Source organism: Mauremys reevesii, linkage group 3 (genome assembly GCF_016161935.1).
Source record: "Mauremys reevesii isolate NIE-2019 linkage group 3, ASM1616193v1, whole genome shotgun sequence".
In the NCBI taxonomy this organism is placed as follows: domain Eukaryota; kingdom Metazoa; phylum Chordata; order Testudines; family Geoemydidae; genus Mauremys; species Mauremys reevesii.
Window position 1 is genome coordinate 5,472,797 of NC_052625.1, and position 12,709 is coordinate 5,485,505.

At 38.1% G+C, this 12,709-nt stretch overlaps 1 protein-coding gene across 7 annotated transcripts in view; it reads left to right on the forward strand.

The window, feature by feature from the left end:
- RALGAPA2 (Ral GTPase activating protein catalytic subunit alpha 2) overlaps nucleotides 1-12,709 on the forward strand; it is a 288,164-nt gene that overhangs the window by 104,335 nt on the left and 171,120 nt on the right. For all 7 annotated transcript variants that reach the window (XM_039528550.1, XM_039528554.1, XM_039528553.1 and 4 more), the window contains 3 exons: nucleotides 4,168-4,361; nucleotides 5,031-5,129; nucleotides 5,459-5,614. In XM_039528550.1, coding sequence (XP_039384484.1) covers nucleotides 4,168-4,361; nucleotides 5,031-5,129; nucleotides 5,459-5,614 — 449 coding nt within the window. The remainder of the gene's footprint in view (nucleotides 1-4,167; nucleotides 4,362-5,030; nucleotides 5,130-5,458; nucleotides 5,615-12,709) is intronic.

A 12,709-nucleotide genomic window follows, 5' to 3' on the forward strand; every position in this document is an offset into this window, starting at 1 on the left:
GCTCAACCTTGTAAGTGTAGCTTTGGAGATTACAGAACAAAGTTCTCATGGCCTATGATCGATAATTGGTATAAAAATAGAAGACTGAAATGGTAGTTAACTTCTGTTTCATATGGAAAGCAGTAAGGGGGCAAAACTAAAGATGTCAAGTACCTATACAAAGTTCCTTCCAAAGGTTATCAAATAATATAGTGGTATTGACTATATTCTCATGCTTTTGTTCCTTGCTTTTCATTTTCTGTCTCTTGTTTCCTTCAGATAGAAACTTCATTACCACTTTACTTTCATAGATTGCATTTATTGGAGATTAGAAAGATACTATAAGTAATTGAGGGGGAAAATCCCACTTACTAGCCATGATTCAGGAAGAAAGAATGTGCTATTCTTCAGTTGCTGTTCTTTCCTCGTGACAATGATTTTTCCAAAATTAAACATTTGGAATCCATGTCTCCAAGCTCTAGCTGTGAATGCTGAATCAGAATTGGGAATTGCAGACTCCCTTCATTAAAAGATTTAGCAAGTCAGACTGAAGATAATGGTAAATTGTAATTCAGTATTTATACTCTCTGAAACAGCCACTCTATAGGTACAATCTTTGTCCAGTTGAAGTCAATAGTAAAACTCTTACTGATTTGGGGGGTGAGGGGTGGGCAGGATTTCACCCTCTATGTTGAAGTTTTTTGTATAGTATTGTGCATATGCTTTAATTATCTAGAAGTCTCCAGTGTCATTAGGAAATATATTAGAATATGGATCTAATGAAGGGAACCCCCTAAGAAAAGTCAGTTTGTTAGCAATTTTCCTTTACCTTTTTCATTTTAATTATTGTAACTTTGACATATAGGATACAACATTTATGACTGTATTGTATTCTTTTGGTGCTTTGTTCTTTGTAAAGGCTACCTTCCATCTAATTTTTAATAAGCGCATCATAGATTTTATGTCAGTAACTTAATCGGGTAACATAAGAATTTTTCTGGTAGGCTATTTTCTGTGGTGAGATATAGTTTCTGGGTTAGCTACTCCATTTATTCAATTATTCTTTGAAATACTACTAATATAATGAATAAGTGCACTCAGTTCAATAGTTCAGCTTGTCATCAGTACAAAGGGAGATTGTAATATAACATATGTTAAGGATTATTACCTATGTGAAGAAGACAAATTGCTAGCTTGCTTTCTATCCATAATACAAGAACTTTGCTCTTTGCATATGCAAAAGAAAACTAGTTTTATCAAATGATTTGTTCAGTAATCTAGAGTAGAAAGGCAAAAGTAGTAATAAGATTGTAATTACCTAACAGAATGAGTGTGCATAACTGTATTTCGCATGTTGAGAGAGTGTTAGTCATGTTAAATATTAATATCTTTCTTTCTTTGAAACCATTTTCAGATTTAGTGGGGCTCAGAAATTTCAAGGTTTAATTCTTTAAGTTAACTTCACTTTCTTCTGTCTGTTGTAAAATATTTGAGTTCATGCAGAAAAGATGGAGGATTTGGCCTTTCATATCCTTTGAGTGATTCAGGTTTCCTTGTCAATGCTGGAATACTTCTGTAGCGCTCCCTGAGACACCTCCTTCTAGGGCACCACAGCTCCCTCAGAACCTTTCAGGGTTTCACTGAGCAACCAGCATATGTTAGTAATGCATAATAATTATTGAGGGGATGATGCCATAGAGAGCATCCCGCTCCTAAACTCACTACCTCCCAATGTGCAGAGCACCTACTCTGTAGTGCACCTGCTTGAATGGCTTCAGTTGGACTGGGGAAAGAACAAGAGCATGCTGTGGAACTGTTGCCATTACTCCTTTGGAGTTTCCACTGTAAATACTCCTGTTTTAATTCCCTTCTGTGTACTGTAGTGGAGGGAACAATGTGATGAATTTCAATAGATGCAGTAAAATGATGCATCTAACTAGAGCTCACTTATGGTTTTCAGTTTATATTTTGGGTATTTGCGTTAATTTTACTTAGTGTTTTCATTAATACCTTGTTCTCCGAAGGTAAGTGTATTTGGTCTTGCGATTTAAAAGTTCTCTCAAGCTAAATTTACAGTTTGTTTGTCGAAGCCTCTAGTGCTGGTGTTGGATAAGAGTTTGTAATCAGTGGTAATAAACCAATCAGAAAAGAGAAATAACATGAAAATAGCAAGGACAGCAAACGTTATGCTAATTAAAGTCCATGCATGCATATTGTATGAGTTTTTTGAGGGATCGCTAATGGCCATTCCACTGTAGGTGTGGGTGCTCCTCGTGCACAGAGGCCAGAGATTTATTTTCCCTCAGCAGTACCCATCAAGTGGCTTGTGCACTTTGTGTTGCCACATGCTGCTGCACGCTGGTATAACAGGGTGGAGCCACCCCCAACTCCCCTCAGTTCCTTCTTAACAGCAGTGATGGTGGTTGGAACGATCTTGGACTTATTAACTCAAGTGCCTTCCTCTCTCAGTGTAGATAGTTGCAGTTAGTTATGGTTAGTTAGGTTTTTTTTTGTTTGTTTTTTTCTTAAGTAAGTTAGCATTAGGTTTCTGTGTTGTATCCATTTGGACCGGTTTTCCTCTTTTGGTACTGTGCTCGGTACAAAAAGGATGCCCTGCTCCCCAGGATTAAGTCCTGTGAGACTGGGAGTGGCTGGGTCACTACAAAAAATAATTTTCCCTCAGTTGATACTCACTCCTTCTTGTCAACTTTTGGGAATGGGCCACATCCACCTTGATTGAATTGGCCTAGTTAGCACTGACCCCCCACTTGGTAAGGCAACTCCCATTTTTTCATTTTACTCCAGGCATCTGATGAAGTGGGTTATAGCCCACGAAAGCTTATGCCCAAATAAATTTGTTAGTCTCTAAGGTGCCACAAGGACTCCTGGTTGTTTTTGCTGATACAAACTAACACAGCTACCCCTCTGAAACCTACTCAACAAAGGTTCAGGAAATCCCACTTGTTCCTTCCTTGATGTTTTCTATAATTGGCTTCCATGTATGCCTACCTGCATTGTTTAATAACATAGTCATCTTAATTCCAAAACAAACAAAGTTTTTGTTACTCATTTAAACTCTCACAGTATAAACATGGTGGAATTGTAGGTTTTTTGCTAACTGAGAATGATTTAATTTATATCCAGAAAAATCTCCAAACTTCTCCATGATGATTTAAGTGGTAGAAATAGTTTTACATAGATTTCTTACTAATAATAGCATGTCATCCCCCTGCAGTGTAATCCCTGACATAGCCTTCTGCTTCTGCTAGTAATTGATAAGTGGGAATGGTGCTTAAGGGGAAATCCTACCTAGTGAAATAAGGGGGAAAAATGAAATTGTAAACATTTTGTATGTACCACCACTACAGGGCATGAATAAATCATTGTAATCAAATACCTAAACTTTGAACCCAGAGCAAATTATTTAGGAGACTCTAGATACTGCTGTTAAACCCTAACAAAAGCCTTCTCTAATTACATGACGGTCAGTGACAACAAATTATTCTTTGTCTGTCATGTAATAATTAATGAAGCTCCGTTTCCCTTTCATTTTGCCTAATCTGTTAGCCATGATTTTAGTAAGTAGTAGTCTGTATTTTAATAATGAAAACCATTATTTCACTGTTTTGAATCTTTTTGTGTTTTCTGAATTGGGAAGATCACACAGTACTTGGGTTATTAGGTAAATTTTATTTTTTCCTAACTAAATTAATTGTACTGGAGTCAAAATTTCTCATATTTGACTCCTAAACTTATAAAGAAAGCATTTATTTATTCACATTTTTAACTTACTACAGCTAAGGGAATGCATATGGCTAAATGTCTTTTTGATGTTTTATTTCTGAGTTTCAAATGCCAATCATGTTGGAATTAGAAAAGGAGAGATTGGATGAGGATACCTCACAATAGGAAGTTCAAGAGGCTATAAAAGGGCCAAAATTGGATGCATCTCCAGGAGAAAAGATGACTTGACAGTGCAGTTTTACCAGTGATCTGTAGAAACATTCCTTGAGAAAGGTGTTGCTCTGAATATATACTTTTGATAATGAATGCTTAAATTCATAGCTCAGAACTTTTTTCATAACCATTACTCCCTTGTTTTATATGAATGATTGTTTGTGTTTTGTGGACCACAGTTAGACTACTCATATTTATAACTGATGGAAACCAATTTTTTTTATTCTATAGACAGTAGCGAGTTCCTTGCTGATGACTGCAGTATAATTGCTGGTGGAAACCTCATAGGTTGGCATCCTGATTCAGCTGCTGTATTATGGAGAAGGATCTTGGGAATTCTTGGGGATGTGAACAATATCCAGTCTCCTAAAATTCATGCCAAAGTTTTTGGGTATCTCTATGAACTATGGTACAAACTGGCAAAGGTATTGTTTTTAATGTGTGTTTTATTCTAATGCAAAGAGTGTGATTTTGTATTTGCTATAAAAATTAATTCATAGTATATTCTAATAAAAGTTTACTAAGCAGTAAAATACACTTTTTATTAGAATATTTAAGGAGTTTCAACTGCTCATGCTGGTTCTTTCAGTGATACTGTAATTTTAACAGTGAAGAAACCAATGAAGTGTGGTGTTTGGAGGGAAAGGTTGTATTGTAAATAAAGAAAAAGGATGTTTGAATTTCAGTAAAAACACCTAATAAGAGACAATTCTGTGTAGTAATAAAAAAGATTTAAATTAATATATTCTGAGATGGTAAAATAGTGAAATAGAAGCAATGAATTAAAAGTACAAAATAATTCACAAATGTTGGGAGTTAGTGTAAATTTCCACAATACACCCTTAAAATGATGATGATAATTGATTAGGGTGGAGGAATACTACCACACATTTTTCTGTTGAATTTTAGTTCATTGGAAAGTGTGTGTGTCTGTGTGCGCATGTGTGTGTGTGTGTGCGCGTGCGCACATGTGAGAGAGAAAGGACAGCACTTCCAGTAGAAAGGCTGGGAAGTAATTGTGTATTGTAAATAATACTCATTTTAATGTATTAAATATTATTTTGTTAATCCCCTCCCTTTTCTTTTTAAATCAGATAAGGGACAATCTTGCTATAAGTTTGGACAACCAGTCCACACCCTCTCCTCCTGTTTTAATTCCACCTCTCAGAATATTTGCATCATGGTTGTTCAAGGTAAATTAGTTTTAAATTCTGTGCAAAGTAGTATTTTGCTGCATGTCTATATTGAATCACTTAATGGCATTTTTATGGTGTTTCTTTCTGCAATCCTTGTTGTTCTAGATGTATTAGAAAAATAATCAGTGTCCACCCTTTAGCTAGACTTTTGTCTAGAATAGCTAAGCGACTCTTGAGAATCCATATTTAGAATGTGGCTTGAAAACATTTATTGGCAGACATACAGTTGGTTGCTGTATGTTGCAGATTTTCTTGCTGGAGATACAGATTTGAATTATTTAGTAACTAGAAGAGATCTCTTAATAAAAATTCTCTGCTCTTTTCAGGCAACAACCTTGCCAAATGAATATAAAGAAGGCAAACTTCAAGCATACAGGTTGATCTGTGCTATGATGACTAGGCGCCAAGATGTTTTGCCAAATTCTGATTTCCTAGTGCATTTTTATCTCGTGATGCACATTGGCTTAACTAGTGAAGATCAGGTAAAAGCTTGACTTTTCTTTAATTGCATTTACTATATTTACTACTGCATTTACACATTTTTACTACATTGTTTTGATGGTGAAGCCTGAATTAGCAAATTTGAAGCTGTGAAGTTGGAGGGAAATGGCTGTACCACAAACTAAAATAAAGTATGGACTAGAAATGATTTATACTGTAGCCTAAACTGTTCCTCTCCCTATCTGTGTATTGTATATTTGCCTCCTTTTCTGTTCTCCCAAATTTTGTTCTCTCCAGCTTGTAAACTTTCAAACTGCTGCTGGTTTGCTTGTTTAATGAGTAAGAATAATTGTTTTTCGAGTCATGTGCCTATGGGTGCTCCACTTCAGCTGCGCATCCACCTTTGATTGGAGAATTTTGGTAGCAGTGCCCGTTCAGCTTGTGCATGCACCCTACGCATCCTTCTGCCCCATACAGAGGTTATATAGGGTTGCATGGGCAAACTGCTCTCAATTTCTTCTCAATCTCCTCTTGCCAGAGATGGAATTTGTGTGTGCCTTTTTCCTCTTTTATTAGTATTCCTAGCATTATTAGTTCTTAGCAGCAGTAGTAGTGGTACGTTTAGTACCTTATAGCTTTTGGAATGTTTGTTCACATTTATTTCTTTTCTTTTAAAAAAAAATACATTTTTGATTGTGTTTTCCCTTATTGAAGGGTCCTCAAACTTTCTTCTGTCTGGAATGTTGGACTCCTCAGGGTTTAAAATATGCCTCTCTTGTCAACAAGCAGTCTCTGTCAGTGACGGGCAATCTCAGTGTATTAGTTGTTTGAGAGAGACTCTAATTCCCAGCAAATGCAAAATCACTTCTTTTCAGGGAAGATCCTTTAAGAGCAGGGAAATAAAGTATTGGCTCTTAATTATGGAGCAGATCTTAAGACCAGCTTCTGTCCCGGGTGCAGAGAAACCCTTCTGTACAGAGCCCCTCTCCTTTGGTCAGTTCCCTGTCAATGTCAAGAGCATGGTCATGAGAGCTTCCAAGGTGAAGATGGCATCGAAACCCTGGTCTCTGACATTGTCCATGAGGTACCAACAGCAGTGCAGGATGTACTGTGAGCTTCCCACTCAAATACTAAAGAGGGCGATAAGAGGAGCAGATAAGAGGATATAGAGAGTTCCTCAAAGACGACGTGGTCACTTGAGACTTCAGGCCCCAAGAGGAGTACTAATGAGGCTCTGAGAACTTCAGCCACTGTGAAGCATTGTAAGATGTAAACTAAGTCCCATATCTCAGCAGTAAAGGACTCAATAGTGAAGACTAATATGAGCAACAGAGCGGTTTCAGTGGTATCTGTGATCCCCTCAATACCGACATCAGTGCCTTGGACAATGGCATCCAGAACATAATCGGTGCCTGTACCAAGTTCTATTGTGCTCCCAGTACTGTAGGAATATTGGTACCCAAAAGACCTCATGGTACTGAATGAGCCTGAGTCTACATAGCTTGTGACCTCCAGACATCTCTTGCTACCAAGGTCTGCTGGGTCACAAACTGCTCATGTTTCTGTGAAGCTTGCCTCTTCCACAACTTCTGTTATCCATGACGAGGGATTGCTAGCTACGATACGATATGTGGAGGAGAAGTCTGACTAAGACTCTGAATTTTCTGTTTAAGGCTTTCCAGTTTATTCCAGGAGACTTTATTTCTTGAGACAGATGCAACAAAGGCAGAATAACAGACGCCTCGCTACTAACACTTTGGATGACCAACGTTGGATACCTCCCCCCATGCCTTATGATCCCTCTCATTGGCCTAATTGGGGTCCAAGGGTAATGTACCACTAGCAGTTTCAGGGGACCCTGTTCCTTGGTACTGTCCATCCCTCCTCTCCACTCTGAGCTAGAGGAGACCTTTGAGAAGCAAGAAGCAAGGGCAGCCAAGGAGGGTAACCTTTTACAAACCTCTGGTGGTCATCACCTCAAGAGGCAGTCATGACACACTGCCATGATTAGCTGATGTCTTCATGCAATTCCAGGACCTTATGAAGTGGGTCTCTTACACCCTGCAGATTCCCCTGGAAGAAATCCAGGAGTCCCATCACAAGCTCCTGAACATATTGCACACTTCTACTTCAGTGCAGGTGGGACTGCCAGTTAACAAAGCAAACTCCAGAAACACCCCACACTCCTGCCACTTGCAAGTGGGCTGATTAAAAATATATACTATGTCCTGGGTATGGATTCTGAATTTTTATTTTCTCACCAGCACCAAATTCTCTGGTTGTGGATGCAGTAAATGAAAGGGGCAGGCAACATACCACAAAAGCCACACTTTATAATAAGGACTAGAAATATCTGGACCTTTTTGGTCATAAGAGCTACTCATCAACAACGTTACAGTTCATAATAGCTAATCACCAGCACTGATGTCATAATATGGCTGCCAGAACTACAAGAAGTTTAATGTTTTTATTACCATTTTTCCACAGGAACACTGAGAGCAATTTAGCACCATAATAAAGGAGGATCAGCTTTTGGCAAAAGCATCATTGCAGGCTTCACTTGGTGTGGTGGACACTTCAGCCAGGTCTGTCTCCACCACAGTACTGATGAAAAGAGCTTCCTGGCTTCAGCTGTCTGAAGTACAGTTGATGGTGGAAAGTTTACCTTTTGATGGCCACAAGTTCTTCATGGACTCCAAAAATGATTTGCTTTATACCCTAAGTGACTCTAGGGCAACCCTTAGGTCTTTAGTGATATGCACACCTGCAAATAAGAGAAAATTTAGCAGGTCTCAGTTGACACAAAGATCCTGCCCTGTTCAATTTTCCTCCTTCTGTGGGCCACTGGCTAAGAGCTCAAGATTTTCAAAGAAGAAGCCTTAACGCTAGATGGACTGCTTCATCCCAGCCATCAGCATCGTCTAAATACCACTTTTGATGCTTTGATTGAGACCAAACAACCCACTAACCAGCATTTCTCATCTGCATGACACAACTCCCCTGCCTCAATTTGGGCACCACTTCTCTCTATTCCATCAGGCATGGGAAGCTTTAACATTGGACAAATGGATATCGGAGACCATTACATTGGAATAAGCTATCCAGTTTACCTCCATTCCACCCTCCTGCCCAATTCCTCTTCAGGGACCTCATCACAATCAGTGCTGACACAGATGATTTCATCTCTCCTAAGTCTAGGAGACATAGAACCACGTCTGCTTCAACACAGGGAAAAAGGTTCTATTCAAGATATTTTCTGATACCGCCCCCAAAACCGAGGGCTGATACTAGATCTCAGATGATTGAACAAGCATGTCAGACATCTGAAATTCAGGGTGGTATCCTTAACAGCTACAATTCCCTCCCTGGAATCAATGAACTGGCTTGAGACCCTCAGCCTGAAAGATGCCTACTTCCACATAGCAATTCATTCCTCTCATGAAAGATTTCTTCATTTCACATTCAGTCACAATCATTACTAGTACCAAGTTGTACCAGCCTTCAGCCTGTCATCTATCCCAAGGGTGGTTTCAAAGGTCATGGCGGTCATAGCTTCCTATTTCCATCATCTAGGAATAAATCTTTCCCTACCCTGACAACTGGCTCCTCAAGGGTTGGTCATGTCAAGTGTGGTTGGCAGTTCAAACAACAACTCTACTATTCCGAAGTCTAAGCCAGCAGATAAATCTCAAAAAATCAATTTTGGCCCATGCACAACAAATTCTTTTTATAGGAGCATTTCTGGATTCGATAATGGGCACAGCTTCTCTCTCTTGACAGGTCCCTTGCTCTAAAGGACCTTATCCTTTAGAACTGAGGACTGTTCTCATGGGATGGCCTCCACCTGTGAAGGGAAGGAAATAGACTTCTGGGATGGAGGTTGGTACAACTGATTAAAAGAGCTTTAAACTAGGAACTTGGGGGATAGGAGATGTTTGGAAGATGCTCGTGTAATCTCCACGCATGATTTTAACATTGAGAGGGAGGAAAATCAAGTAAGAAAGAATACAGCAATGGAGAAAGGAACAGCAGTGGGTAGGAGAATGGACATTAAGAGGAATGATAGCACCGGTCAGGTAGGGAATACTGGCAGTAGAATGACTGTACCCAGTTGGGTGAGGAATGTGGGCAAAGCCAAGCAGCAACAATTAAGATTTTTGTACACCAATGCAAGGAGCCTGAGTAACAAAATGGTGGGACTAGAACTATTGGTGCAGGAAATGAAACCAGATATTATAAGGATAACAGAAACATGGTGGAATAGTAGTCATGGCTGGACTATAGGTATTGAACGGTATTTGTTCAGGAAAGACAGAAATAAAGGTAAAGGTGATGGAGTAACATTGTGTATTAATGATGAGGTAGACTGTAAAAAAAATCAGAAGTGATGGAATGGGCCAATTCCAAATTAGAAGAGTCTGTGTGGGCCAAAATCACTTTGGGGAAGAAAGTTATTGGAGGTTCCCCTGGACTAGTGCTTGGGGTATGCTACAGCCCCCTGTATCCTATTTGGATATAGACAGATATATCTTTAATGTTTTTAACTAAATAAATACTACAGGGAATTGTGTGATTATGGGAGACTTCAACTTCCCAGATATGGATTAGAGGACAAGCGCTACTAATAATAGTAGGGGCCAGATTTTCCTGGATGTGATAGCTGACAGATTTTTTCACCAAATAGTCATTGAACCAACAAGAGGTGATGCCATTTTAGATTTGGTATTGGTGAGTAGTGAGGACCTCATAGAAGAACTGCTTGTAGGGGATAACCTTGGCTCAAGTGCAAAGATCTGGGTGCATTGGTTGATCACAGGATGACTATGAGCTGCCGGTGTGATCCTGCTTACTTGCGTGGCTTGCAAGAATACAATTTCTAGCGCCTGTGTTAAATCTTGGTGAAAGACTTAGCAATAAATCAGTGGGAAATCAGGAAATGAGTGATATTAGGAAATTATGGATTAACGTGAAGAACAGGCAACACAAAGAGATCTGCTCTTAAACTAAGTTTTTGTTTTCGGGCAAATATACATAGTGTAAAAACTACAGGAAGTAAGATATTTTAAACAAAATGGAACATCTCTAAAAATTGTTTTCCATGATTTTTATGAGGATATTAGTAAATCTTTTAAAAATGTGTTCATGTGATGATGATGCATGGGGAGAGAGAGTTTCCATGGCACCTATCATTGAAGGATGTTGTTCAAGAGGAATGTGAGAATCCTGACAAGGAAAAATGCCTCAGCATCCGAATGTACACAGTTCGGGAGCCTAAGGATGCCCATTGTCTCTGATATTTCCAGGGCGAAATCTCAAACAGATTTTACTGAGTACCAAAACATTTATTTAAAGCAGGTGTAGGTAGGCATAGTAAATGCGGTGCAATAACATTTTCCATGCCACAATTATTAAAATTCTGGAGGGATATATACAAAGGTTTTTGTGTTGCCCTGAATACAAATATCTGCATAAATCTTTATATTGCAATTGGTAGACACATTAAATCTTCCAGCAAACACCAAGAAATGGGAACTGATGTGTCTTGTGGTAGTAAAATGTTTAATACTCAGACAATGGAAAGCTAATACAGATCCAGTTTATTCAGAATGGTTAAAAGAATTGCAGACACACCTATAACTTGATGTGTCATGGGTTTATTAATGCTGTAGCATGGCTGTTACATGGACATTACAAAAACAACAAAAACTAGTATTCTTTGTCACAGTGGTCTTGGACCCTGTCCTCCCCCAATGAAAAAAATTAAAAACAAAACAAAGAACCAACAGAAACTTTAAAGTGGGCTGTGGGGCATTTTCAACGAGATTCTCTTTCATTTAGGTACCTACACAAATTGGTCAGACTTTCAAAAAATGCATCACACGGAAGCTTCTGTTGAGAACAAAGGGATCTTCTGGGTGCTGAGCTCTTCTGAAAATCTGGCCTCCATTGTTGATGCTGAGCTGTTTTGGAAATCTAGCCCTGTGTGTTTGGATTCCTTTATCTTAGTGTTGGTGATAATGATTGCTATATTAATTTAATGGCTTATATTTTTCATCTTCTCATTGCAATTTTTGTTTTGTATTTCTTAAAAAATCAGTGCCAAAATTTAAAATGAAATGCTCACTGCAATGTATTCTAACCATAAACAGTTCTTGTTTATCTTTTCCTGTAACTTACTATCACAAAGTGGGATTTCACTGGCATTTTTAAAAACAGTGAACTTACTGACCAGACAACACTTTCACCTTGGAGCCTTTTTTATTGTAATTTAATTTAATTTTTATATATGACTGTATATCTTCAATACATTTTTACAGTCTAGAATTTAAATCTTGTCAAGGTGTAAAGACCACATAGTGAATGCAGCTCCTTAGTTATAAACCATTCTGAAGTGTTTCAGTTTTGTCACATGTTAACGCTGTCCTTTTGTTCTTACATGGCTTGCTGATTTTTGCCTCTTGGTGGCACACTTGACTGCAAGTTTCCTGTCATGTTATATTCCCTTATTTTTTGGTCTGCTTTTAAATGATCAGAAAAACTGCTCAGAGGAATCATTAACTCTTTGTTCCTTTTGATTTTCAAAACTCATGAATAAATGAGTTTGTACTGATGATTACTATTTTTTATTTATCTGAGTGTCGTGGCTGTGATTAATATGATGCTGCTAGATCAACAACTCAGATATGTTTCCTAAACTGAGGATAAAATCTGCTATAAATGGACATGGACGAATATTTATAGAGAAGGTGGTTTTATTAGCCAAAAATAACTGATTTGATTTGGGAAAACTTCATTTCTCAACTGGAAAAATTATAGTACACAGCAAGCATATTTTGTACCAAATGTGGTATAATATTATGACCTGACATCAAAGTACTCAGTCTTAATGCCTGCTGCGCAACAACTACAATATACTACTGTATAATATATTATATTGTGTAAACTCCATGAACCTACATATTTGTTAATAACTTGCTACCTATTGATATATTAGTATAATGGGATGAGGTACCATTGGACATATAGTACACATCATAAACAGGGCCCTGAGTACATAATAATTCTGCAGAATTCACCCCTTGCTTCAGAACTGTAGATCAGAACCTAAACATTCATTTAAAAAATAAAAATAAAAA